The sequence below is a fragment of the Erythrolamprus reginae genome, chromosome Z, assembly GCF_031021105.1.
Source record: "Erythrolamprus reginae isolate rEryReg1 chromosome Z, rEryReg1.hap1, whole genome shotgun sequence".
NCBI classification, from domain to species: Eukaryota; Metazoa; Chordata; class Lepidosauria; order Squamata; family Dipsadidae; genus Erythrolamprus; species Erythrolamprus reginae.
Genome location: NC_091963.1, coordinates 150695679 through 150723482, shown reverse-complemented (window position 1 = coordinate 150723482; position 27804 = coordinate 150695679). Strand labels below are relative to the sequence as shown.

The 27804-nt window shown below is 42.5% G+C and overlaps 1 protein-coding gene across 1 annotated transcript; it reads right to left on the bottom strand.

Annotated features, from left to right (window-relative positions):
- Positions 1–3538: 3538 nt before the first annotated feature.
- On the bottom strand, positions 3539–27404 carry PLSCR3 (phospholipid scramblase 3). The gene is made up of 8 exons (XM_070767382.1): positions 27210–27404; positions 25312–25404; positions 15343–15623; positions 12655–12697; positions 8951–9171; positions 6959–7120; positions 5825–5986; positions 3539–4691 (listed from the first exon to the last, which is right to left on the bottom strand). The coding sequence occupies exons 2-8, from the start codon at positions 25322–25324 to the stop codon at positions 4629–4631; spliced, it is 945 nt and encodes a 314-aa protein (XP_070623483.1). The 5' UTR covers positions 25325–25404; positions 27210–27404; the 3' UTR covers positions 3539–4628.
- Between the last annotated feature and the right edge of the window lie 400 nt (positions 27405–27804).

Genomic DNA, 27804 nt, shown 5'->3' with positions numbered 1-27804 from the left:
TGAATACTTTGTTCTGTACAAAGTTGAATGTGCACAACATGTGAATTTTATTGTCGATCAGTGTTGCATCCTAAGTGGGCAGTTGGATTTCACAGAAGTTTGATTTACTTGGAGTTATATTCTGTTGTTTAAGTGTTCCCTTTATTTTTTTGAGCAGTATAATCATCGTCCTCCATTATATCAATCTCGTTTGCTGCGTGTTACTGGTTTTTGTGAATATAATAATCTATTATTAATATTATTATTTATCTGTTATTATTTATTAATTCAACTTCTATGGTGCCTACTCCCAATGGGACTCAGGGTGGCTAATAATTTCCCTTCCAACGCTTGTCAATCTCTTCAGTGTAACATAATCACTCTCACCCAAACTTCCGGCCATTTCAACCCCATCACTTCTTTCTACGTTAGATAAGAATGAGGTCCAGTACAGGTAATCTTTGACTTACGACCCCCCGATTGACTGCAACATTTTCTGTCATTAAGCGAAACATTTGTGAACCGTGCTTTGCCCAATTTTATGGCCTTTCTTTATGCTGACGTTAACCAAATCACTGCAGACGTTCCATTAGCTGTGTGGTTGTTAAAGTGAAATCTGGCTTCAATCACAGCTCATTGGAAGGTCGAAAAGGACTCTGGGCCAGTGCGCCTGTCATAAAAACGACTCGGCTTCCAAGTATATGAATTTTGAGGACCACGGGGATGCGGCAAGGATCATAAAAGTGTGAAAAACAGATGTAAGACATTTCTTTCAATGCCGTTCTAAACTAACCACCCACTCTTGCGGTCCAGGTATATTGCTGTGATCAATCTAGTAAAATCAAACAATTAATCCACGAAAAGCAGGAGAAAAAACAAGAGCAAACGCTACATATATTTATTTGTTTTTGGTTCGGCCTAGAAACTAAAAAAAAGCTCGTTTGTGAGACCCAAATTTGCATCCTTCGTAAAAAGGGTTGTTTTGGTATTTTTGGTTTTATTTTTGGTAACCTGCTTGACCTTCCAAAACGAGATCCGAACCCTTCCTCCAACATGGGGTGGAACTACAAATCCCATCACCACACAGGTTGGAGAACACGGCCCGAATTGGAGGACCCTCAAGCAACCCGCAAAACTCGGAGACTTCAAATTTGTCCAAGCGAGCAATGTCAGGAGTCCATCTTTGGGTTTTTCCCCCCCAACTACAGATCCTTCCTCCGCAGTTGACCTATGAGACTTGTCCGGTACAAATTCACCCCCACCCCACCCCATTATCCCCAGAACATTTAGCATTTAAATACAGTACAGAAAAAGACACAATATTAATATTATGCAAGGCATTGAAATTCGGAGGGGAGCGGAGTGGGTAATTCCGTGGTTAAGGCAATGTGGCAACCTTTGCAAAAATCCACGTCTGGCTAAGACATTGAAAACAGGAATTAAAATCCCAGTTCAAAGAGCAAAATTATCCACACATTTGCGCCAGAAAGAGGATAAAACGGTCGAACAGTTGGGCTCAACATAATCCATAACATTCTGTCCTTCGTGCCGACAGTTCTGTGCCAAACAGACACCCACAAACACCCACTGTACATAATCCAGACCAGGGGTGGGCGAAGTTGGCTCTTCTATGAAATGTGGACTTCCACTCCCAGAATTCCTGAGCTAGCATGACTGGCTCAGGAATTCTGGGAGTGGAAGTCCATAAGTCATAGAAGAGCCAACTTTGCCCACCCCTGATCCAGACAGACTCACACGCCCAAAGTGTCATCCGAGTCTCTGAGTGTAAAAGACTACAACACCCATCAATCTCTCCCCAGGGCAGCCCAGCCTATCGCCAGAGGGCTACATTTTGGCAAAACAAGTCCGACCACGTCCTGTGCCAGCAATTTTTTAAAAAAAAGAATTGTGAATCAGCAATTGAGAGAGACAGATATCTCCAGATGTGCTGGTTTCCAAACTTAAGAGGCACCAATATACTCCGTTCCTTGTCTTGACAATCATCTGATTTGGGTCTAACAAAGGGATCTTTGTTAAACCAAAGATGGCTTGTTTTTGTTTTAACAAGTGAAGATTATTCTTTTTCTTCACTCAAATTATTCAGGGTTTTGGGTGGGGGTGGAGGAAAGGCAACGGCAAGGCTACCAATATATATATTTATTCTTTATATATACATACAGTATAGCAGTAGCCATCATGTTTTCCGGAACGTTTAAAATTTAAAAGATAGATAGGTCGGTAGGTATATAGGTTGGTAGATATATAGGTAGGTAGATAGGTAGAGGTAGATAGAAAGATATATAGGTAGGTAGGTAGGTAGATAAATAGATAGGTAGATAGGTAGATAGGTAGATAGATAGATAGATAGATAGATAGATAGATAGATAGATAGATAGATAGATAGATAGATAGATAGATAGATAGATAGATAGATAGATAGATAGATAGATAGATAGATAGATAGATGAACAGAATTCTTCAGGATTAGGGCGTGAAAACAGTCTGGCTTTATGTGCAAAGTTTTGGTTACACAATAATCCAATGCTCTGATTTTTTTAAAACCAGACTCTAAAACAGCCTTGGTCTGCGCACCCCAAAACCCCCGAGCAGACATCCCTAATCAGACGAACACCCACCGTGAGCTCCTATGCCAAACAGTTCCCTGAAAAACCACAACTTTAAACTCGTTAACGGCAGAACAAGCTAACCCAACACGTCGTCCTTTCCAACCTCTTCTCTCTCCTTTAGGGCTGGACTTTAGAGAGAGTCCCATAGTCCCTAGAGCAGGGGTAGTAGGCAAAGTTGGCTCTTCTGTCACCTGTGGACTTCAACTCCCAGAATTCCTGAGCTCATCATGGTAGCTCAGGTCTTCTGGGAGCTAAAGTCCACATGTCCAAAGTCCAACTTTGAAGACGACAGACAAGAGCGCTCAGGACAGAGCCCAAACAAGGTTTGCGCAGAAGTGACAGCCCCCCTCAACAGCTTTTTGGGAGCTGAAGCAACCAGGACAGGGATGGCGAACCTATGGCACGGGTTCCAGAGGTGGCCTGTGGGGCCATATCTGCTGGCACACGAGCCATTGCCCTAGCTCAGCTCCAGCACGTATGCGTGCACCGACCAGCTGATTTATGGCTCACGTAGAGCCTTTTGGAGGGCATTTTCGACTTCCAGAGGGCCTCCAGGGTGATGGGGCATCTTTGTCCTTCTCAGGCTCTAGGGAAGCCTCTGGAGCCTGGGGAGGGAGAAAAACGGGCCTACCGGGGCCACCAGAAGTTGGGAAACGAGCTGTTTCTGGGCTGCAGAGGGCCTGGGGGGCAGGGGGAGGAATTTTTGCCCTCCCCAGACATCGAATTATGTGTGGGGGCACTCACACAGATGCAATAGCGTGTGGCACCCAAGGGGAGAAAGGTTCACCATCACTGAACTAGGATAAGAGATCCTAAGTTTTTGGAAACCTCCCAAGTGGGCAATTTTGCCACATCTGTCAAAAATGGTGTATAAAGCATAATGCTTTATTTTTGTTATGAGTGTATATATGTTACCATTCTCCTTCTTATTATTTCTTTTTCTTTAGAGATTTACATGTATATACATTCTGTAAATGTTGTCTTGTTTTTTTTGTCTTTTCTCTTTTTTTTAATGTATATAATTAATAAAGCATTTTTTTAAAAAAAACAAAAACAAAAATGGTGTAGGGAAGTGATTGTTATGTCTCCAGCAACGGGGAAGTCGCCCACGATTGGGCGACAACAAAAGCGGGAAATTCCCTGTGTCCGGATTGGCTGTTGGGGCCGACAGCTGCTATATAAATAGAGCTGTCAAGATTCTGAGGCGTTCTTGTTTGCGTGTTCTACGTTCGTTCTGTTATTGCTACGCATCGATGTTCCGTTGTTTAACTTGCAAATAAACAAGTTAATTGAAGTCTGACCGACTTAGTTTGATATATTACAGTGATGGTGAACCTCTTTTTCCTCGGGTGCTGAAAAAACATGGGGGCGTGGTCTTGCGAGTGCCCACATCCATAATCCAATGGCTGCGGAGGGCGAAAACAGCTTCCCCTGTCCCTCTGGAGGCCAGAAACGGCCTCTTTCCCAACTTCTGGTGGGCCCAGTAGGCTCATGTTTCACCCTCCCCAGGCTTCAAAGTCTTCTCTGGTGCCAGGGGAAGGTAAAAACGCCCTCCCCCTTTCTCCTGGAGGCTCCCTGGAAGCCAAAAACGCCCTCCCAGAGCCTCTGTGTGACCCAAAAATCAGCTGGCCGGCACACACATGCGCGTTGGAGCTGAGTTAGGGCAACAGCTTGCATGCCAGCAGATATGGCCCTGGGTGCCACCTGTGGCACCCATGCCATAGGTTTGCCATCACTTGTGTAGGGTCTGCTTGTGCTGGGGGGGGGATGGACTAGGTGACCTACAAGGTCCCTTCGAAGTCTGTTAATCTTTTAAAACTGTTAAGTGTTCCTGCGCAATGAATGGAGACAGATCAGGGAAGGGAGTCAATTCTAACTTAGAAACCATCGCTGTCAGACCCAAACACACATATACACATGTCCTCTACAACACACACAAACACACACACATTCTCTCTCTCTCTCTCTCTCTCTCTCTGCCAGGTCAGAACCAGGAAAATTGTCCCTAATTTGAGATGGTTTTCAGCTGGACAGAACAGAAGTCCTGTGTCCAACTTCTCCCGTCTTCTCGAAAAACATGAAATCCTGCAAACAATAAAGAGAAGAGAAGTTAGCAAAACCTTCAGAAGAAAAGGATTTAGGGATCGTGATTTCTGACAGTCTCCAAGTGGGTGAACAGTGCAATCAGGCAGTAGGGAGAGCAAGTAGGATTCTTGGCTGCATAGCTAGAGGTATAACAAGCAGGTAGAGGGAGATTGTGATCCTGCAGAATAGAGCGCTGGTGAGACCCCATTTGGAATAATACTGTGTCAAGTTCTGGAGACCTCACCTACAAAAAGATATGGATCAAATGGAACGGGTCCAAAGACGGGCTACAAGAATGGTGGAAGGTCTTTAGCATAAAACTTATCAGGAAAGACTTAATGGATTCAATCTGTATAATGTGGAGGACCGAAGGGAAACCGGGGACACAATCGAAACATTTAAATATGTTCAAGGGTTAAATAACGTCCAGGAGGGAAGTGTTTTTAATAGTGAACCCAGGAAGAAGGGGGCACCATTTGAGGTGAGTTGGGGGAAAGATCAGAAGCAACATGAGGAAATATTATTTGACTGAAAGAGTCGTAAATGCTTGGAACAAACTTCCAACAGAGGTGGTTGGTCAATCCACAGGGACTGAATTTAAACATGCCTGGGATAAACCTCTATCCATCCTAAGATAAAATACAGGAAATAGAACAAGGGCAGACTAGATGGACCAGGAGGTCTTTTTCTGCCATCAATCTTTTATGTTTCTATATTTCTATGTTTAAGTATTTTTAATAGGAAAGTGAACTCAAGAACAAGGGGGCACAATCTGAGGTGAGTTGGGGGAAAGATCAGAAGCAACATGAGAAAATATTATTTTACTAAAAGAGCAGTAGATGCTTGGAATAAACTTCCAGCAGACGTGGTTGGTCAATCCACAGGAACTGAATTTAAACATGCCTGGGATAAACATCTATCCATTCTAAGATAAAATACAGGAAATAGTATAAGGGCAGACTAGATGGACCAGGAGGTCTTTTTCTGCCGTCAATCTTCTATGTTTCTATGTGTCTATGTTGGTGGGGTGAAGCGCCAGGCAGTCTCGTTTTAGGGGGAGGAAAGGTCCCAGGAAAGTGGATCCCCCAACCCCAGATCTTATTGCCTTCCCTCAACTCCGGAGCTGGACTCACAATGAGGAAGCAGGCACCCAGCAGAATCGCCTTGACCTTCACGTCCAGATCGATGGGGAATTGGATACCAAAGTTGTCTGTATCGGTGAAGACTTCCTTAAGGAGGCCACTCCACTGTTTACTGATCCGGCCCACCCCGCGTGACTCGTCCCGGGTCTTCACCTGCAGAGTACACACACAATAATAATAATAATAATAATAATAATAATAATAATAATAATAATAATAATAATAATAATTTATTAGATTTGTATGCCGCTCCTCTCTGAAGACTCGGAGCAGCTCATAACAGTGACAAACAACGTGACAAATCCAATTCTTAAAAACATCTAAAAACATCTATATAGTATAGTGAAACCTGGCTTCATAGCAGCAGCCTCTGTGAAAGGGATCTTGGACAAACCGGTTACCGTATTTTTCAGAGTATAAGACGCAGCTTAGTTTTTGGGGAGGAGAAAAGGGAAAAAAGGTATTTATCTGGCTAGCATCCTTAGTCTGGTCACCTTCAGCACATTAGATACAAGAACAGTTTCTTCCCGAACGCCATCACTCTGCTAAAGAAATAATTCCCTCCAGACTGTCAAACTATTCACTAAGTCTGCACTAGTATCACTACTAGTTTTTTTCTCATCATTCCTATCACCCATCTTCGCTCGCTTATGACTATCACTCGTGGCTTGTATCCTTAAGATTTTAATTAATTTTGATTTGTAGCATACAAATCCAATAAATATTTTTTTTATTATTATTATTATTATTATTATTATTATTATTATTATTATTATTATTTCTTCTATTCTATAGTCTATATTCTACTCTATTCCATTCTGCTTATTCTATTCTATTCTATTCTAGACAAATGTGTATTTTTTTTCTTTTATGTCCACTAAGAGCATCTGCACCAAAGACAAATTCCTTGTGTGTCCAGTCACACAATAAAGAATACTATTCTATTCTAAAAAACAAACAAACAAAGAAAGAAATAATTTGGGGGCATGTGTCTCTGGGGAATGCCGCAATGTTCATAAATGTGAACAATGGTCCTTGCCCCCCACCCCCACTGTTGTCGTTGTAACTTCGAGACCGTCGCTGAACGAACTGCGTGGCCAAGTCGAGGGGTTGCCTGTGCTGTACCTCAAAGCTGACGTCTCCGCCGCAGCTGCAGGCGAAGCAGGGCCCCAACACCCGCAGCACCGTCTCCTTCTCCACATTCTGGATGGAGAACCTGGGCATGAAGGGGTGCCAGGTTTGGACCACGTATCCGATGGTGGCACCTGGCGGGCACTGCACTTCCATCTGGGCGGAGGGAGAGAAAAGCTGGCGTCAGAAGAACCAGGTTGAAAAGATCCCCCAAGTTACTCACACACATTCGCTTCGACCAGGCGCGGGTTGCAAGTCTCCTCCGCTACCGGTTCGGATATAGGCGCAGCTCCAGGGGACCGGAGCGAGATTTGGCTTTTGCGCATGTGCAGGAAGCAAATCTTGTCAGGAGACACACGGGTGGGTGAGATTTCGGTGAGATTTCTGCTATTCTTTGCTTCAGTGTATGCGCATGTTAATGGAAGTTTTTTTAAAAGGACTGTTTTCATGTACTTTAATTGGATTGATTTTATTACTGTCTCTTTTGTATATGTTGTGAGCCTCCCCGAGTCCTCAGAGAGGGGTGGCATACAAATCCAAATCAATAAATCAATAAATCAATAGAGTTTCGCTTTAGCTTAGTCCACTGAGAGAGAGATAAAATTGGGGTCCTGAGTTATGAACCATCAAGTTGCCGAGATCTTTAATAACCGGGTTTCATTCCTTTTCCATCAATCTTGTTAAAGAAACTTGGGGAATTATTTCACTACCAAGAGATTGACAGGGCATCAATCCATCAGGAATGCCAAGACAGGCTTTAAAAGGACAGGAAGGGTCCTTTCCCACACCTCCACAAGGTGATGGTGAGTTCTAGTCCTGTCTTCAGCATGATTTGGTGCTTTCCTGTCTAAGGCAGGACTAGAATTCACAGTCTCCCAGTGATTGGCCCAAAGTTATTCAGCCAACTTTCATGCCTGAGGCAGAACTTATTATTATTATTATTATTATTATTATTATTATTATTATTATTATTATTATTATTGGTTATCTCTGGCCCAGCTCCTGCCCCAAGGACTGTGGATGTGGGGGAGACATCCACATGCTGCAGGCCTGTTTTGCCCCCCCGCCCGGTGAAATCTGCTGAGGAAGGCTCCTCCGACCAAGAAGACATGAGTGACAGGGAGGAGGAGAGTGGGGCAGACAGCTCAGAAGGAGATCAATTATCTAGCTCCTCCTTGGATTCAGAACAAGAGTTCATGATACAGCCACGCATGCGGAGAGCGATGCATAGGCAGCAACAACTGAGAGATTATTATCAAAGAAAATGAGGCCACCTGTGGTTGGGTGGGGCTGTGGTCATTAGTGAGGCTGCTATAAAGAGCAGCCTGTGGGTTTGGTCATGGTGGAGGATTATCTGATTGTGGTGTTTCGTGACTGCTTTACTGACTTTGACCTTTTGTGTGCTGATTTTTCCCCGCTTTGAAACTAAACCAGAGCAAAGTGTGTTTCACTTTGTGAAAGAAGGACTGTGAATTGCCTCACAGCTGCAAGCTAAGTATCACAGAACTGATAAGGGACTTGTACAAATTACCAGTTTGTTTGGAGACCAGTGCTCTTTGCTATACCAAAAGAGGGCTTAGGTTAAGTGAATTTTCATTATAAAGAACATTGTTTTGAATTTTCAAATGTGTGTGTGTCTAGAAATTGTATCTGTGCATTTTTGGGAGGAGTCTATCAGAGAGCTCGACAGAACTACTACTATTATTATTATTATTATTATTATTATTATTATTATTATTATTAATTGGATTTGTATGCCACCCTTTTCCGTGGACTCGGGGCGGCTAACAACAGTGATAAAAACAGAATGTCAAAATCCAATACTAAAACAGCTAAAAACCCTTGTTATAAAACCAATCATACATACAAACATACCATACATAAATTGTAGAAGCCTAGGGGGAAAGATTATCTTGGAACTAGAACTCACTATCCCCCGGTTGAGCCTGGGTGCAATTGCGCACTAGACCAAACTCGATGCATTACCTCCTGAAGGCAGCAAGGGAAAAGGCAGCTGACGCATTTCAGCGGACGGACGAGGCGGATGACTTCGCGGCCGCTGGGATCGTCCAGCCGCATAGAGAAGCGGCGCAGCGAGCCGCAGCAGTTCCGGGTGCAGCAGTCGTTCTGCTCCTCGGCGTGGAAGATGTGCTGGCCAAGGCTGTTCCGTACCTCGTACTTGTTGTTGCCTTCAAAACCGATGAAAGCTGTGGGAGAGAAAGGGATAAAGGAGAGCGAGAGATGGGCTTGGTGACAAAATGTGCTACGAGCTCTGCAACAGACTGCGGTGGGGATGTTCAACCAGACTGAAAGGCAGGCAAGTAAGGATCTCTCTCTCACACACACACACACACATCCCAAGGATTTACCAGATTTCAGCAGGGGCAGAAAAAGAACAAATGTGGCTAGACGACTTTATCACATTTTTTATTTAGTAACTTTCTTAAGAGAAGATGGAAATGCAGTAGACGCAATATATGAGGGTTATCCAGAAAGCAAGGTTGGGGCCTGGATGGGTGTCAACAGACTCAAACTCAACCCTGATAAGACGGAGTGGCTGTGGGTCCTGCCTCCCAGGGACAATTCCATCTGTCCATCCACTATCCTGGGGGGGGGGAATTACTAACCCCCTCAGAGAGGGTCTGCAACTTGGGCGTCCTCCTCGATCCACAGCTCACATTAGAGAACCATCTTTCAGCTGTGGCGAGGGGGGCGTTTGCCCAGGTTCTCCTGGTGCACCAGTTGCGGCCCTATCTGAACTGGGACTCACTGCTCACAATCACTCATGCCCTCATTATCTCGAGGCTCGACGACTGTAACGCTCTCTACATGGGGCTACCTTTGAAAAGTGTTCGGAAACTTTAGATCGTGCAGAATGCAGCTGCGAGAGCAATCATGGGCTTTCCCAAATATGCCCATGGTACACCAACACTCCGCAGTCTGCATTGGTTGCCGATCAGTTTCCGGTCACAATTCAAAGTGTTGATTATGACCTATAAAGCCCTTCATGACATCGGAGCAGAATATCTCAGGGACCGCCTTCTGCTGCACGAATCCCAGCAACCAGTTAGGTCCCACAGAATGGGTCTTCTCCGGGTCCCATCAACTAAACAATGTCATTTGGCGGGACCCAGGAGAATAGCCTTCTCTGTGGCGGCCCCGGCCCTCTGGAACCAACTCCCCCCAGAGATCAGAACTGCCCCCACCCTCCTTGCCTTTCGTAAACTCCTTAAAACCCACCTCTGCTGTCAGGCATGGGGGAACGGAGACATCTCCCCCGGGTCTATACAGTTTATACATGGTATGTTTGTGTGTATGTTTGCTTTTAATAATGGGGTTTTTAGTGTTTTTTAAATTATTCGATTTGTTCTTACATTGTCTTTGTTATTGTTGTGAGCCTCCCCGAGTCTGCGGAGAGGGGCGGCATACAAATCTAATAAATAATAATAATAATAATAATAATAATAATAATAATAATAATAATAATAATAATGCTACAAGGCGCGTAGCTCTCAGGGGAATGTTTGCAGGTGAAGTCGGTATGACTATCATGAAGCCAGCGGACGAGAACGAGCAGTGACAGGGGTCAGGAGATCATCGGCTGGTGTTGTGATGAAGGTTAGAGATGAACGTCCTCGTTCCGTTTCCCTTCAAGGGTGAAGTTCACGCTCTAATACGCTGCCTGAATGCTAAGGGCATGAACGCTGCTGTGATGGGGGCCCAAGATTTGCGCACGATGGCTGCCCAAGGTTTTTCTTGCCCACTGCTGAGTTTTGAACTTTGGGGATGAAGTAGAATGGATATGGTGCCACTGCATTGATTGACGTTTGCTCTCTGGAGTATGGTGATAAACCCAGATTTCATCTCCTGTCATTCTACGGATGTCCAAGTGCTGCCTCTATGTTGGTTGAGGCAGGCAGGATTCCCTTGGGTCCCATTTGTTGGGAGTCAAGGGGAAGGGAGGGTCTTGCCTTCTCTTTCTGCTCATGGACAATTGGTGGGCCACAGAATGGTGGATTCGATGGAAAGAGCCTCACCTTCAATCTCAAAACGGTCAAGAAATTCTCGGGTGGCTCTGTCATAAGAACCTAAGAACCTAAGAAGAGCCAGGACAATCAGGCCAAAGCCCATGGAGTCCAGCATTCTGTGTCACACAGTGGCCCACCAATTGTCCATGGGGATTCTGAGCTGAAAGAGAAGGCAAGACCCTCCATTTCCCTTGACCCCCAACAAATGGGACCCAAGGGAACCCTGCCTGCCTCAACCAACATAGAGGTGGCACATGGACCTCCGTTTCAATCACCACCATGGATACACCTGGCATCCATGAATCTGTCTAATCCTGCCTTGAAGCTCTCCAGGCTGACAGCTGTCGTGACCTCTTCTGGAAGGGAATCCCATCAACCAAGGACCCTCTGGGTGAAGAAATATTTCCCTTGATTTGTCCTGTGAGCTTTAGGGAGGGACCCCTCGTCCTACTATTATGTGATAAAGAGAATTTTTCTCTATCCACCTTTTCTCTCCCATGCAGGATTTTATACCCTTCGATCAAGTCACCCCGTAAACGCCGTCTTTCAAGGATGAAGAGACCAAGGCCTTGCAACCTGGTTTCATAAGGGAGGGGCTCCATTTCCTTGGTCATTCCTGTGGCCCTTTTTTGCACCTCTTCCAGTTCCATTCTATCCTTCTTGAGGTGCGGTGACCAGAACTGGACACAGGACTCCAAGTGTGGTCTCACCATCGATTTGTACAGAGACTTTGTCAATTTTGTGTGCTTCAGTAAGCATCTCGGGCACCCATCGCAGCCGCTTTCCTGCCCTTAGCATTCAGGTAGCGCATTACAGTGGGCACTTCACCCTTGGAGGGCAACGGAATGAGGACGCTCACCTCTAGCCTTCACCCACAACGCCAGTCGATGATCTACTGACCCCTGGCACTGCTCGGTCTCTTCCGCTGGCTTCCCACTAAACGATAGTAATACCAACTTCTCCTTCGAACATTCCCTGCGAGAGCTATGGGCCTTGTAACCTTACTTCCCGGATAACCCTCATATACAGTGTTCCCTCGATTTCCGTGGGTTCGAACTTCGCGAAAAGCCTATCCCATGGTTTTTCAAAAATATTAATTTAAAAAATACTTTGCTGTTTTTTCCCTATACCACAGTTTTTCCCGCCTGATGACGTCATATGTCATCACCAAACTTTCGTCTGCTTTTAATAAGTATTTTCTTAATAAACTTTTATAAATAAACATGGTGAGTAATAATCTGAATGGTTGTTAAGGGAAGGGGAAAGGGTAATTTAGGGGTTTAAAGTGTTAAATGAAGGCTTGGGATACTGTCCATAGCCAAAAATAGTGTATTTACTTCCGCATCACTACTTCGCGGAAATTCGACTTTCGCGGGTGGTCTCGGAACGCATCCCACGCGAAAGTCGAGGGAACACTGTATCTTGACTTTTCAGCAAAGCAAAAAAAAAAAGAGTTGGTCAGGAATTTCTGGGAGATGAAGTCCACAAGTTTTAAAGTAGCCAAGGCTGGAACACCCCCCAAATCTATAGGGTTCCCCAACTTGCACGTTATGATGTCATAACTCCCCCCTACCCCTAGTTCAAAGCCTCAGGGAAACCAAGCCCTGAACTCTATCCATGTACAAGGTTTAGGAAGGAAAAAAATGTCTTTGACACCAATACCTTCTACAAGTTCCACCTTTTGATGGATCAGAATCTGGTCCACCTGAAGAGACAAAAACCAGAACAGAATTAGCGAGGGTGACAAACAAGTAATTGCATCACCAAGGCAAACAATTCTATATAGAAAATGAAAACCACAATATGTCAAATACAAGGGAGAAGAAAGGAAAGAGTTTACTTCTAACTCTTCCTAGTACCGTAGAACAGTGATTTTCAACCTTTTTTGAGCCACGGCACATTTTTTACATTTACGAAACCCTGGGGCACATTGAGAGGGGGGGGGGGGCGCTAAAAAAGTTTGGACAAAAAAATTCTCTCTCTCTCTTCCTCCCCTTCACTCTATTTCTTTCTCCCTCCCTCTTTCTCTCCCTTTCTTCCTCTTTCTCTCTCTCTCTCTCCATCCCTCTTTCTTTCTCTTCCTTCCTTCCTCTCTTTTTTGCTCTCTTTCTCTCTCTCTCCCTACCTCCCTCTATGTCTTTCTCTCTCTCTCCTTCCCTCCCTTTCTCTCTCTCTCTTGCTTTCTTTCTCTCTCTTTCTCTCTCTTTCTCTCTCTCTCTCTTGTTTTCTCTCTCTCTTGCTTGCTTTCTCTCTCTCTCTTGCTTTCTTTCTCTCTTTCTTTCTCTCTTGCTTTCTCTCTCTCTTGCTTTCTTTCTCTCTGAGCTTCGCGGCACACCTGACCATGTCTCGCGGCACACTAGTGTGCCACGGCACACTGGTTGAAAAACACTGCCGTAGAAGATACACACACTTCGACTTCAACTTTTCACTTTTACGTGTTAATACATACATACATACATACATACATACACACACACAAATATAAACACACACAGCCATTTCTAGAACACCAAATCTCTCTAACTGATAAAAAAACAAGATCAAAGTTTCCTCTTTTCTTCCCCTTTCGCAATCCCAAATTACAGAATTGATATCCAAATAAGAATACATTTTCCCCCTTTCAATTCAAGCTGTCCATTTAGCTGTCCCTGCTTTCTCTTCTTTGCTATGGAAAAATAAGGGTGTATTTCTATTCACATCTAATCATCTTTTGGGAGCAGTCACCAAACCCATTGTATTCTTCCAAATTCTTTGGCCTTACTGAAAAGGGAAAAAATGGGTAATTTAAATTTTTTTCACCCTCCTTTTTTCCTCAAAGTACTAAACTTTTTTAAAAGTGCTTTTTTTTAAAAGAAATCAAAACTTCTAATACATCTTATTCTTTGATTTTAACAAACAAGCTTTAAAACTTCAATATTGCGTTTAGCTTCCTCCCTCCAAACTACCCTTATAGAATAATTATGCTTTTTGTAAAAAAAAAAAAAAAATAGACATTAGAAGGAGAATAAAGAAAATTGGAACTGGAACCGCAAAAAAAGAAGAAGAGGAAAGCTTAAAAAAAACAAATGGAAATAACAAAACAAATTTAATTTAATAGGAAAAAGAAGAATTGGCACAGTGAATCAAAACAGCAAGACCCGTTTTTTTGAAAAATGAGAAGAAGCTAGGAAGGTTGCCAACATATTGTAAAAAAAAGAGACAAAAGACACCGATAACTGCAAAGATGGATACTTGCAGTTTCAAAATGAGATTTTTTTAAAAAATTCCCAAAAGTGACTGACTAAATTCTGTATTTCTTTTTCTTCCCCACCCCATGTTTTAAGAAGTTTTATTAAATATAAAAAAATCTATTTCTAAATAAACCATGTGCCTGTGTACAAATACTTCTGAGAAATAATAATCACAATATTCATCACCTCTCATAATGATCATATTTGCTTATCCATTTTAATAAACCTTTACTATCAGATTAATCCTTCTCTTCTACTATACCATATTTCTAACTTCTCTTTCTGTTGGTTGATAAAACAAGTCCCAAGTCAAAAAGTATTCGGTTTCTTCCTTTTCCTTAATTTGAAGTGTTAATCTATCTAATTCTGCACACGCTAGAATTTTTTTAAAAAAACACATTTTTCCTCTGTATGGATCCTTTTTACATTTCCATTGTTGTGCAAATACAATTCTGGCTGCAGTTAGCAAATGTAGAATGTATTCCCTTCAGTATAGATACTAAATTCTATAATTCTATATATATATATAAATATATTAGAATTATATATATAAATATTTTTTATTAAATATAAACATTAAAAGAGTATTTAAGACATTAAAATACAAACTTTAAAGAAAACCATACAAACAAAACATTAAATCCCACAAAGAAAAGAAAGAAAGAAAATACATCGAACCTTTATAACCCTTTTACAATGAATTCCGTTGATGTCATATTTCCATGTATGTGCAGGCAAGTTAAATTGTATTTCCTCTACAGCTCTCAATTATCAATCTGTTTAACTGTTAATTAACATTGCCTCTTATCATATACATTACCACTATTCCTTATATGCCTTTACTTAGGCATTCATTGTTTCTGGTTGCCTTCCGTTGGCAAGCACCAGGGTGGGATTATGGAAGTCTTTAGAGCCCCCAGCATCAAGAGTAGGGCTAATTGCAGGACTTGAATTCAGAGCTTTGAAAGCAAAGCACGTTCCCTTGAGGTCTCCAGAATTTTCAAATCAAAATCTGTGTTCCTTCCGGACTTATAAACAGTGGAGTCTTACTTTTAAATCCCCTTTTTAAAAAAAACCAATAATGCCCACTCCCTCCTTGAGGACCCAACCTTGTGCTTACCTGGGTCAGGTACTCCAAGCCAGGTGGGATGCTAGCTGACACAGGCAGGTAAGGGGTGATGGCCGCATGGGGATCGCTGGACTGGGGGTGCTGTGGGGAAGCGGAGTGGTCCCGGTACCCTCGTGGAGGTGGTTGGGGGGCAGCCACGTAGCCAGGACCTGGACTGGGGGCTGGATAGACGTTGAACCCAGGGCTGGGGGCAGAGGGCGCAATGTGTGGTGGTGGCCCGGCGGCATAAGGTGGAGAAGCCACTGGGTATCCTGGCTGTGGAACATGGTACCCTGTGTCGAGAGGACAAAGAAGGAAATCAAGGCTTGGTTCCTGAAACTTTTGCAGCAAACAGTGGCAAGTTAACAGACTTAACAGAATAAGAGGGACTGGAAGGTTGAACTCAAAGGTCATCTAGTCCAGCCCCCCACTCAAGGAGGAGACCCTATTCCATTTCGGACAAATGGGCCGTCGGGTCCCTTCTTAAAAACCTCCAGTGATGGTAGAGTCCGCAGAGAGGAGCGGCATACAAATCTAAATATTAAATAAACTGAATGTGTACGATTGTGTAGTTGGTGATTTTAGAATACTGGTTATGTTATTAATGTTTTCTAATTGATTTTTAAATTTTATTATTAGATTTGTAATGTATTGGGTTATTGTTGTGTTGTGAGCCACCCCGAGTCTTCGGAGAGGGGCGGCATACAAATCAAAATAATAATAACAACAACAACAACAACAACAACAACAATAATAATAATAAACAGACGATCCAAAGTGCAGACTCTGTAAAGAAACAGATGAAACAATCGATCACATACTCAGCTGCTGCAAAAAGATCACACAGGCTGACTACAAGCATAGACACGATGCCGTGGCACAGATGATCCACTGGAACTTGTATTGGAACTACCATCTACCAGTGGGAAAGAACTGGTGGGATCATAAGCATGAAAAAGTGGTCGAAAATGGGCAAGCAAAGCTACTGTGGGACTTCAGACTGACCGAATTCTGAAGCATAACACACCAGACATCCTGATTGTGGAGAAAAAGAAAGTCTGGATCATCGACATCGCAATCCCAGGGGACAGCAGAATTGAGGAGAAGCAGCTAGAGAAATTGGTGAAATACGAAGATCTAAAAATCGAGCTGCAACGACTCTGGCATAAGCCCATGAAAGTGGTCCCAGTGGTACTTGGCACGCTGGGCGCAGGGCCAAAGGATCTCAGCAGACATTTGAAAACCTTCGGAATTGACAAAATCTCCATCTGACAATTGCAAAAGGCCACTTTTCTGGGATCGGCAAACATAATTCGCCGCTACATCACACAGTCCTAGGTGCTTGGGAAGCGCCCGACTGGTGATGAAATATGAAATCCAGCATAGTGATCTCGTTGGCTGTGTTGTATTATTGAAATAATAATGATGATGATAATAATAATAATAATAATAATAATAATAATAATAATAACAACAACAACAACTACTACTACTACTAGAAGCAGTTTCCAAACCACACGGTGGAGCATGGGAAATGTAGTCCCTGGGGCAAAGGAGGCAGTTTTGCTTTGCTTATGGAAAATCTCTACTGAAGGGGATCACGTGACCTCCGGATGTTGTAAGCATTCATCTACACCAGTCCGTTGCCAAGCGTCCGAATTTTTAATTCTTTGGGAGCATATGGTCCATAACATGACAAACGGTTGCAGGTCATTTTTTTCCAGTGCTGTGGAAAACTTTGGTTGCTAAACGAACCGTCGTTTGGGTGAGGACCCACCTCGTATGGTCAGGCCTCTCACGTTCACCACGCCAAGAAAGGTGTCAAATATTATTTATTCGGCAAGTTTACGTAGCCACCACATTCACACCCACCCCACAGGTGAGACTCCAGGCAGTTGCAAACCTTTTTTTTTTTTTTAAATTAAAAATTAAAATGAAGAAAATGAAAAAATTAAATTTTAAAAAATAAGCAATGGAAGTGATGTGCCGCTGCCTGGAAGCTGTTGCGGTCTGGATGGGTGTCAACAGACTCAAACTCAACCCTGATAAGACGGAGTGGCTGTGGGTTTTGCCTCCCAAGGACAATTCCATCTGTCCGTCCATCACCCTGGGGGGGGTGGAATCACTAACCCCCTCAGAGAGGGTCCGCAACTTGGGTGTCCTCTTCGATCATTAGAGAAACATCTTTCAGCTGTGGCGAGGGGGGCGTTTGCCCAGGTTCGCCTGGTGCACCAGTTGCGGCCCTATTTGGACAGGGACTCACTGCTCACAGTCACTCATGCCCTCATCACCTCGAGGCTCGACTACTGTAACGCTCTCTACATGGGGCTACCTTTGAAAAGTGTTCGGAAACTTCAGATCGTGCAGAATGCAGCTGCAAGAGCTATCATGGGCTTCCCCAAATATGCCCATGTTACACCAACAGTCCGCAGTCTGCATTGGTTGCCGATCAGTTTCCGGTCACAATTCAAAGTGTTGGTTATGACCTATAAAGCCCTTCATGGCATCGGACCAGATTAGGGACCGTCTTCTGACGCACAAATCCCAGTGACCAGTTAGGTCCCACAGAGTGGGCCTTCTCTGGATCCTGTCAAGTAAACAATGTCGTCTGGCGGGACCCAGGGGAAGAGCCTTCTCTGTGGCGGCCCCGGCCCTTTGGAACCAACTCCCCCCAGAGATTAGAATTGCCCCCACCCTCCTCGCCTTTCATAAACTTCTTAAAACCCACCTCTGCTGTCAGGTGTAGGAGAACTGAGATATTCTTTCCCCCTAGGCCTTTACAATTTACGCATGGTATATCTGTATGTATGTTTGGTTTTTATAATAAGGTTTTTTTTTAGTTATTTTAGTGTTGGATTGTTACATGCTGTTTTTATCATTGTTGTTAGCCGCCCCGAGTCTATGGAAAGGGGCAGCATACAAATCCAATAAATAAACAATAAATAAATAAATAAATAATTTTTTTAAAAAAAACATTAAAATATTTAAAATCCCTCACTATATAACTGATTGCAAAAAAAAAAAAAGAGAGAGTTTAGGCTCAGCTGGGGTTGGGGATGATGCTCCATGGGATGCCAGCATCAGGTTACATCAGCAAAAGAGGGGAGGGGTCCCCGCTGCCTCCCCCTCCCACCTAACCTGCCCAGGTGCATTCCAGCCACGCCCTCCCTCCACCTTCCTGGCTCTCCTCTGCCTAAAACAACTACAAAGAGAGGAACAGAGGGGAGCGCCCTTATCATCGCCATGGCAACCTCTGGTTTCTGTGAATCACCTGCTCTCTGCAGGCCTACGGGTTTTAATCAGATTACAGAGCAGGGAAGGGACCTTGGGAGGTCATTTAGTCCAACAACCCCTATGCAACATTCTCCAGTCTCTTCTTTGAAAACCACCAGTGATGAAAGCACCCACAACTTCTGGTGGCAAGCAGTTCCACGGTGGTTAACAGGTCCTCGCTTTGGGGAAATTTCTCCTCAATTCCAGTTTGCTTCTCTCCTTTTCTTCGTATGTTTAAATCGCCAGGCCTTTTAATCTTCCTAATTGCTCATCCTTGACCTTTTCCCAAAGTCTCAATCTCTCTTTTTTTTTGTAACTGTGGTGACCTAAATTGGATTCAGAATATACCAGGTGTAGCTTTACTAAGGCTTTACAAAGCGGTGGCTAAGCCTTCGCCTGATTGTGTCTCTATGCAACTGAAGAGCGTATGAGCTTTTTGGGGGGGCTGCCACCCACAAGGCTGGCTCATGTTTCAGCCATCGTCTGCTGGGACGCCAAGGTCCATCTCCCAGTTAAGTGTTTTGGAGCCAGGTTTAACTCAATACTTGCATCCTCTCCGCCCCCTCGGGCGGCTGTCTAGAAAGGGGTGGGTACCACAAGTCCCATCATCCCCATCTTGCTGTCCTGAAAAGGCAGCCTGACGGGCAGAAAGCAATCGTTTTTCGGAAGTTGGCATCAAAACATTTATTATTATTATTATTTATTTTAAAATAATAATAATAATAATTATTATTATTATTATAGCAACAGTATAACGCAGCAAACAAGATAACTATGCTGAATTTTGTATTTATTATTATTATTTTAAATTATTATTATTATTATTATTATTATTATATCAACAGTATAACGCAGCAAACAAGATAACTATGCTGAATTTTGTATTTATTATTGTTATTGTTATTTCTTTTATTCATTACACACAAAACGCAGTCAACTGGACATTTAAAAATGCATCATAAATGTTATTGCTATGATGATAATGATTATTATTATTATTCACAAAAAACAGTAGTACACAGCAAATGAGATTGATATGCTAGATTTAGTATCACAATATTATAAGTCGAACACTTCCCAAGCGTCTAGGACCATCTCTATTATTATTATTATTATTATTATTATTATTATTATTATTACTATTATTATTATATTTCTTTTGTTCATTAATCATAAAATTCAATCAACTGGGCATTTAAAAATGCATCACAATTGTTGTTGTCATTATTATTATTATTATTACTACTACTACTACTACTACTACTACTACCACTACTACTTTTATTTATTAAATATAAAACTCAGTCAACTGGACATTTAAAAATTCATCACAAATTTATTATTATTGTTTTTATTATTATTATTATTATTATTATTATTATTGTTGCTGCTGTTGTTATTGATGATGATGGTGGTAATAATAACAGTGATAACAGTAATAATCATAATAATAATAATGATGATGATGATGATGATGTCATTCTCTCCTTTCCATTGCTGGTTTCGCTGCAGCAGCAATTATACACAGCTGCACCTGCTGGAAAGTTAAGACTTAAAAGAAATTAAAATAATTCTTTTTAGAAAAGGAAATGAAAAAAAAAAATCAAAAAGTTGGCTAGCCTCATCGGATGATTCACAAAGGGGTTCCAAGTGAGGTCACCGGTCTTTTCAAAGCAAGATACCTAAGGCTTGTCCTTTGAAAATATGTAAAATTAAAATGCTATTTCTCAGAAGTGTGACTACATAACGAGGGAAACTTGTGTTTTTCCTGTTTTAACAGCCTTCCGGCTCTATCAATTTTCACCTTCTTGCAGAAAGAGGCAAGATGCCTAGTTTCGTTTCTCTTCTGTTTGGCCATCTGTTGCTGCAAACGGGCTGTAATTTATTTATTTTTTAAAGGAATTTATAGTACTTTGCAAATAATGTAAAAAGGGAAGGTGTGAGCAATTGGGTCAAAGTTCATTGATAGCAGAGAATTTTCCCATTAGCAAATGGTCAGGGTATTCACCTTTTCGTTCCAAGGCTGGAATAGTGTCATGGGGCAAGGAGTTCCGAAGTCTATCTCTGGATCCTGTTGAGATTTTTTTCCCTCTTCTTCCCTCTCCCTCAACCTGACTCTTCCACCAATCAAGCTTCACCAGGATTCCCCATGGATTTTAAATTCTGTGGAGGTTGGCCAAGTCTACGGGAAGGGAATTCGCCAACATTGGCAACTTTAAGACGTGTGGACTTCAAGTCCCCGGCCAGGTCTTTTTTCACTTTGCTGAAGTCAAAATATTTATTATGTCTACTGTATTCTCACCATCTATTAAGAGAGGTGGTTTTTTTTTTAATGTGATAAAGTAGTCTAGTCAGAGTCTTCGGAGAAGGGCGGCATACAAATCTAATAAATATTGATAATGATGATAATGATAATAATAGTAATAATAATAATAATAATAATAATAATAATAATAATAATAACAACAACAACTTTAATAGATGCATTAATTAAGGGGCGTACATAAGTACACTGGTGTGCCTTTCGTCCCCTGTCCAATTGTCTTTCCTTTCTCTCACTTATCATATATATTTTCTTTCTTTCATATATCCTCTCCTCTAAGTTCACTTTTATCCTTATATATATTACTACATGTCTATTTTCCTTCCTATGTACAGTATTTGTGTATTGGAAAAATGAATGAATGGATAAATAAATAAATAAATTGCTTTTAAGTCTTAACTTTCCACCAGGTGCAGCTGTGTATAATTGCTGCTACAGCGAAACCAGCAATGGAAAGGAGAAAATGACATCAGCATTATCAGCATTATTATTATTATTATTGTTATTGTTGTTGTTGTTGTTGTTATGTCAATGCAACACAGCAAACGAGATCACTATGCTGGATTTCGTATTTCATCACCAGTCGGGCGCTTCCCAAGCACCTAGGACTGCGTGATGTAGCGGCGAATTATGTTTGCCGATCCCAGTAAAGGGGCCTTTTGCAATTGACAGGTGGAGATTTTGTCAATTCCAATGGTTTTCAAATGTCCGCTGAGATCCTTTGGCACTGCGCCCAGCGTGCCAAGTACCACTGGGACCACTTTCACGGGCTTATGCCAGAGTCGTTGCAGCTCGATTTTTAGATCTTCGTATTTCACTAATTTCTCTAGCTGCTTCTCCTCACTTCTGCTGTTCGCTGGGATTGCGATGTCGATGATCCATACTTTCTTTTTCTCCACGATCACAATGTCTGGTGTGTTATGCTTCAGAATTCGGTCAGTCTGAAGTCGGAAGTCCCACAGTAGTTTTGCTTGCTCATTTTCGACCACTTTTTCAGGCTTATGATCCCACCAGTTCTTTGCCACAGGTAAATGGTAGTTCCGGCACAAGTCCCAGTGGATCATCTGTGCCACAGCATCGTGTCTATGCTTGTAGTCAGTCTGTGCGATCTTTTTGCAGCAGCTGAGTATGTGATCGATTGTTTCGTCTGTTTCTTTACAGAGTCTGCACTTTGGATCGTCTGTTTATTATTATTATTATTATTATTAACGATAACAACCACAGCAATAATAATAATAATAATAATAATTTTAATAGATACAGAGTTGGAAGGGACCTTTTAGGTCATCTAGTCCAACCCCCTCACCCAACCAGGAGACCCCCTACATCTGTGATGGCAAGCCTATGGCATATCAGAAAGAGCCATATCAGAAAGCATACACACATCACCCTAGGTCAACTCCAGCACTCATATGCATGCTAGCCAGCAGATTTCCAGCCTTAGGGGAGGCTGTTTCGGAGTGCAAAAACCCAGCCCAACGGGCAAACCGTAAGTTCAGAAAATGGACTTCCAGTTTGGCCACTGTGCTGTTTTTAGCCCTCTGGGGTTTCATGAAGCTTCCCTGAAGGCTCCGGAGTGAGAAAAACAGTCCAACAGGCAAACCGGAAGTTCAGAAAAAGGACTTCCGGTTTGCCCATTTTTTTTCACCATCCCAAGCGTTGCCATTGCTGCCCTACACCATTTCTGACAGATGGCAATCCAATCTCTTCTTGAACATCTGTCCTTGCCTTTCCCCGTGCTGAATTCCGCGGAACCTTTGCTGGCTGGGAATTCTGGGGATTGAAGTCCACCTGTCTTACATTTGCTGAGGTTGGAAAAGAAGTAAATGTGTGACCCCAAAGCAAAAGTATTTTTCTTAGGCATAATGCTGGAGGGTGATCATAAAAGGACGACATAGTTAGTTTGGCATATAATGACAGCAGCCAAGGATTAGATTTGCAAAATACTGGAAAAATTAGAAGACCCACCCCACCGGACGAGATTGTGCTGAAATGGACAGACTGGCTTTAAATTTAGAAATGTAATTATAAAAATATAAAAGTACAAAATATAATTACAAAAATAAAAGATATACGTAATATGACTTGATATGAAATAGACTGTGTGCGTGGTTAGAGGTAAAAGAGGTAGAAATTAGAGGAAGAAAAGCTATGAAAGAATTCATTACATACAAAGATGGTTTATAATTATAATTATGTCAATATGCCAAACAAAAGTATAAATAAGTATAAATAAGCTAATATGAAAAGAAACAGTCAAAACTATTTGCCGATCAGTTTCCGGTCACAATTCAAAGTGTTGGTTATGACCTTTAAAATCCTACATGGCATTGGACCAGAGAACCTCTGGAACCGCCTGCTACCGCACGAATCCCAGCGACCGATAAGGTCCCACAGAATTGGCCTTCTCCGGGTCCCATCGACTAAACAATGTTGTTTGGTGGGCCCCAGGGGAAGAGCCTTCTCTGTGGCGGCCCCAGCCCTCTGGAATCAACTCCCCCTGGAGATTAGAATTGCCCCCACCCTCCCTGTCTTTCGTAAACTACTCAAGACTCACTTATACCGCCAGGCATGGGGGAGTTGAGACACCTTTCCCCCAGGCTTTTATACTTTGTTTTATGTTTGGTATGAATGTGTTGTTTGGTTTTTTAAATAATGATAGGGTTTTATATGTTTTTTAATATTAGATCTGTTCTACTATAATATTGTTTTTATTATTGTTGTGAGCCGCCACGAGTCTTCGGAGAAGGGCGGCATATAAATCTAATAAATTATTATTATTATTATTAGTAGTAGTAGTAGTAGTAGTATTGTTATCAGTGTATGAATATTTTTTTACTGGTTTATTTTCATTGGTTGGATTTTATTTATTTTTTGGTAACTGGTACACCCTGACAAAACACTGTACTCAAAATGCTTATGAAATAAAATATAAAAAATAAAGAAAAGGAAAAGAATTAAACATGAATAGTGCCTGGAAAACGTGCAGCTTTTAGGAATGTACCAGTTGGGAGCGAAGGAAAAATCACAGCCAAAAGTGGAAAAAACAAAACAAATATAGTAATTCCATCCAGAGATCCAGCCTGAACTGAATTTCCAAAGGGAATAAAACTTTTCAAAACAAAAAATAATTATAGTTGAATCAAAATCAGCTCCAACCAGTTGCCTATGCAGAATTTCTGGGGGGTGGGTGGGGGTGTTCGCCTCCCAAATCAGGATGTTCAAATCACTGACCAATTATCCGATGCAAATTCGAACCCCGGATGTCCTTGGCAGACAATGGTTCATTTAGTGACCATTCGAAGTTACATCGCCATTGCAAAAAAAGCAACTTGGGACCATTATTCACACTTACACAACAGTGTAAGTGCAACATCTCCATGGTTACCTGACCAAAATTCAGGCCACTGACTCATATTTATGATGGTCATCCATTTGTGACCTGATAAGCCAAGCTGATGGGAGAAGTTGAATTTATCTATTTATTTTATTTATTAATTGGACTTACATGCCGCCCTCACAACATATAAATTTGCTAAACAAAGGAAGAGATTCGTTTCCCATTTACACCAAGCAATTATTGTAAAAGTGGTTGCAAGACACTTAAATCAGTGTCTTCCAACCTTGGCAACTTGAAGATATTTGGACTTCAACTCCCAGAATTCCCCAGCCAGCGAATTCATTTAAACAATGGCAGATTCGCTTAATCCCAGCAATAATTATTGTAAAATCAGCTGCAATTTATTTAGCAACTGCATGATTCACTTAGTAGCAGTCAGCCGCTTAACAACTTTGACAACAATTAATAATAAAAATCAGCCACAATTTATCATTTATTCACAATTGCAGGATTCATTTAACCACAGCAGGTTGGCTTAGTTAGCAATCTTAGCAATGAATTGTTGTAAAATCAGCCGCAGTTCACTTAACAACTGCTTTGGTTAATGACAGAAATCCTGGGTTCTAAATTAGGGTCATAAAGCAGGCATAACTAAGCAGGCAAGTCTGGTAAGGCAGGAATTTAAGTGGAAATGTTAGAAAATTGAAAGTTTCCTTATGTCTTCGTCCGCTAAAACGATAGATAGATAGATAGATAGATAGATAGATAGATAGATAGATAGATAGATAGATAGATAGTATAGATGATAGATAGATAGATAGATAGATACAACTGATAGATGGATAGATAAATAGATAGATAGATAGATAGATAGATAGATAGATAGATAGATAGATAGATAGATAGATAGTATAGATGGATGGATGGATGGATGGATGGATGGATGGATGGATGGATGGATGGATGGATGGATGGATAGATAGATAGATAGATAGATAGATAGATAGATAGATAGAGCAGAGATACATGAGAAAAACCCACAAACCTGGGGCTGCCATGATCCCTGACTTCACAGTGGGATCCCCACTCCAGGCGACTTTGGATCAACACTGGATCCCTCCCTCCATCCGACGGATCCCTGCAAGGGAGTCAAGAGAAGTTGTTGCGGATTTCATTGGAAATCTGGTGTGAAAAAGTAAATTCGTCTATCTATCTATCTATCTATCTATCTATCTATCTATCTATCTATCTATCTACCATATCTTTCTATCTATCTATCTATCTATCTATCTTTATCATTATATATTATTTATTAGATTTGTATGCCACCCTTCTCCAAAAACTCGAGGTGTCTATCTATCTTTCTATCTATCTATCCATCCATCCATCACCTGCATCTACAGTATCTATCTATCTATCTATCTATCTATCTATCTATCTATCTATCTATCTATCTATCTATCATTATTTATTAGATTTGTATGCCACCCTTCTCTGAAAACACGGGGTGTCCTATCTATCTATCTATCTATCTATCTATCTATCTATCTATCCATCCATCCATCATCTGCATCTACAGTATCTATCTATCTATCTATCTATCTATCTATCTATCTATCATTATCATTATTTATTAGATTTGTATGCCGCCCTTCTCCGAAAACTCAGGGTGTCTATCTATCTATCTATCTTTCTTTCTATCTATCTATCTATCCATCCATCCATCCTCTGCATCTACAGTATGTATGTATGTATGTATGTATGTATGTATGTATGTATGTATGTATGTATGTATGTATCTATCTCTATCTATCTCTATCTATCTATCTATCTATCTATCTATCTATCTATCTATCTATCTATCTTTCTATCCACCCACCCATCCATCCATCCATCTTTCTATGCCAACCAACTCCTTAAGGACTCAGACTCCTAATTGGAGCCTTGCAGAAGGCATGGAACTACAGCCTCCATGAGATTCTGCCACTGCCAGGGGCTAAGCAGCCTGGGAATTGGACTCTTTTTGGAAAAGTGCTGCGTTTGCAAGCAATGCCACACACAAACACCAGGCTTGCACAGACACCCTTTCCCTGGGCCAAGTCAGCTGCTTGGGCCTCTCCTCCAGGCCAAAATCTGACCCCCACTCCACCCCAAGTACCCCCTCCCTACAGACCTGCAGCAGAACCAAAAGAATGGGGCGGGGGGGCGTAATGGAAGGGGTGGTGGAATAAAACTAAATGGCACTTGAGCCAAGGCAGCTGAGGAAAGACACAGCCAGGCACCCAAAGACCCCCCTCCCATTAAACTCTTTTTATACTTATCAACCTTCCTTCCTTCCTTCTTTCTTTCCTTCCTTCTCTACCTATCCCTTCCTTTTTTCCTCTTTTCTTTCCTTCTTTTTATTCCTTTCTTATTATGGGAGTGGGCTTCCTTCCTTCCTTCCTATTGCCTTCCTTCCTCCCACCCTCCTTTCCTTTTCGCTCTCTCCTTTTTCCCTTCCACCACTTTCTCTTCTTTCTGCCTTTCCTTCTATTCCTTTCTTTCTTTGGGAAGTGGGTTTCTTTCTTTCCTTCCCTCCCTCCTTTTTTCTTTCCTTCTCTCTTTCCCCCCCTTCCTTTCTCTCCTCCCTTTTCTATTTTTTCCCTTGTTTCTTTCCCTCCCACCTTTTTTCCCTTCGTTCCTTCCTTGGCCAAGAGTTGGCCGGCATAGAAACCGAAAGAAATGCATAGAATTCAATACAAGAAATAACTTGAGGCCGAGGCGAAGGGGGCGGGTACCCCCCTCCCGGCGCCGCCCTGAAAGACAGCCCTCCCCCCAAAAGAAGACCGAGCCGAACGAATCTGCATCCCTTTTGAGGAAGCCCCCTCCCCCAATTCGAATCCTAACTCAATTTTTATGTGAAAGACCTGCAAAAAACACAAAACCCCCGCGAATCCACCATACCGTGTCCCTTTCTCTACAAACTCGCTCTCCAAGCCTGAAGCCTCGTTAAAAGCAAGGACGAAGCGCACGTGATCGCCGGGAAACTGGATCCCCTTCCCAGTGGCTGTCGGGGGCGGAGGGGGGAGAGGAAGGAGGGGAGGGAGGGAGAGCAGCCCTGCAGCGTCCTCCCTGCCTTCTTTCGCCAACTGGGCGCCCGCAGCTAGAATACCCGCCAAGCCATGCGAGAGAAAGGATGGGCAGGGTTTGCCCTGCGTCGGACAGGATGATCTAACCGCTAAGCCACGCTCCCCTTGGCTTCTCCCCCCTCCTCCTCCTCTTCTTTCTCAGCCTTGCCCAAACCTCGCCCTGCCGCCCGCGGGCCTTTGGGAAAAAAAACACACATACACAAACACAACGCACACAATGTTGCTTTTGCGTAAAAACGCAAACAGACAAAAGACGCAGAGGATGAAACACCGAGGCGGGGGTGGTAGGCAGGAGGAGGGATTATTTGGGGGCAGAAAAGTGGCGGGGGGCCCCGAATCGTTCTTCCGCCCGCCCCCCCCACATGCCAGCAGCCCCCCGGGGGGGAGGGGAAAGGTTTGGTTTCCAATCG

What these genes read in the sequence shown, in the direction of transcription:
- PLSCR3 (XM_070767382.1), bottom strand. An exon ending in TCCCTTGCTGCCTTCAGGAG is followed by an intron (nt 7,121 to 8,950) that starts GTAATGCATCGA and finishes CCCTCCGCCCAG; the next exon opens with ATGGAAGTGCAGTGCCCGCC. An exon ending in TGGGTGCCTGCTTCCTCATT is followed by an intron (nt 4,692 to 5,824) that starts GTGAGTCCAGCT and finishes TATTGTTTGCAG; the next exon opens with GATTTCATGTTTTTCGAGAA.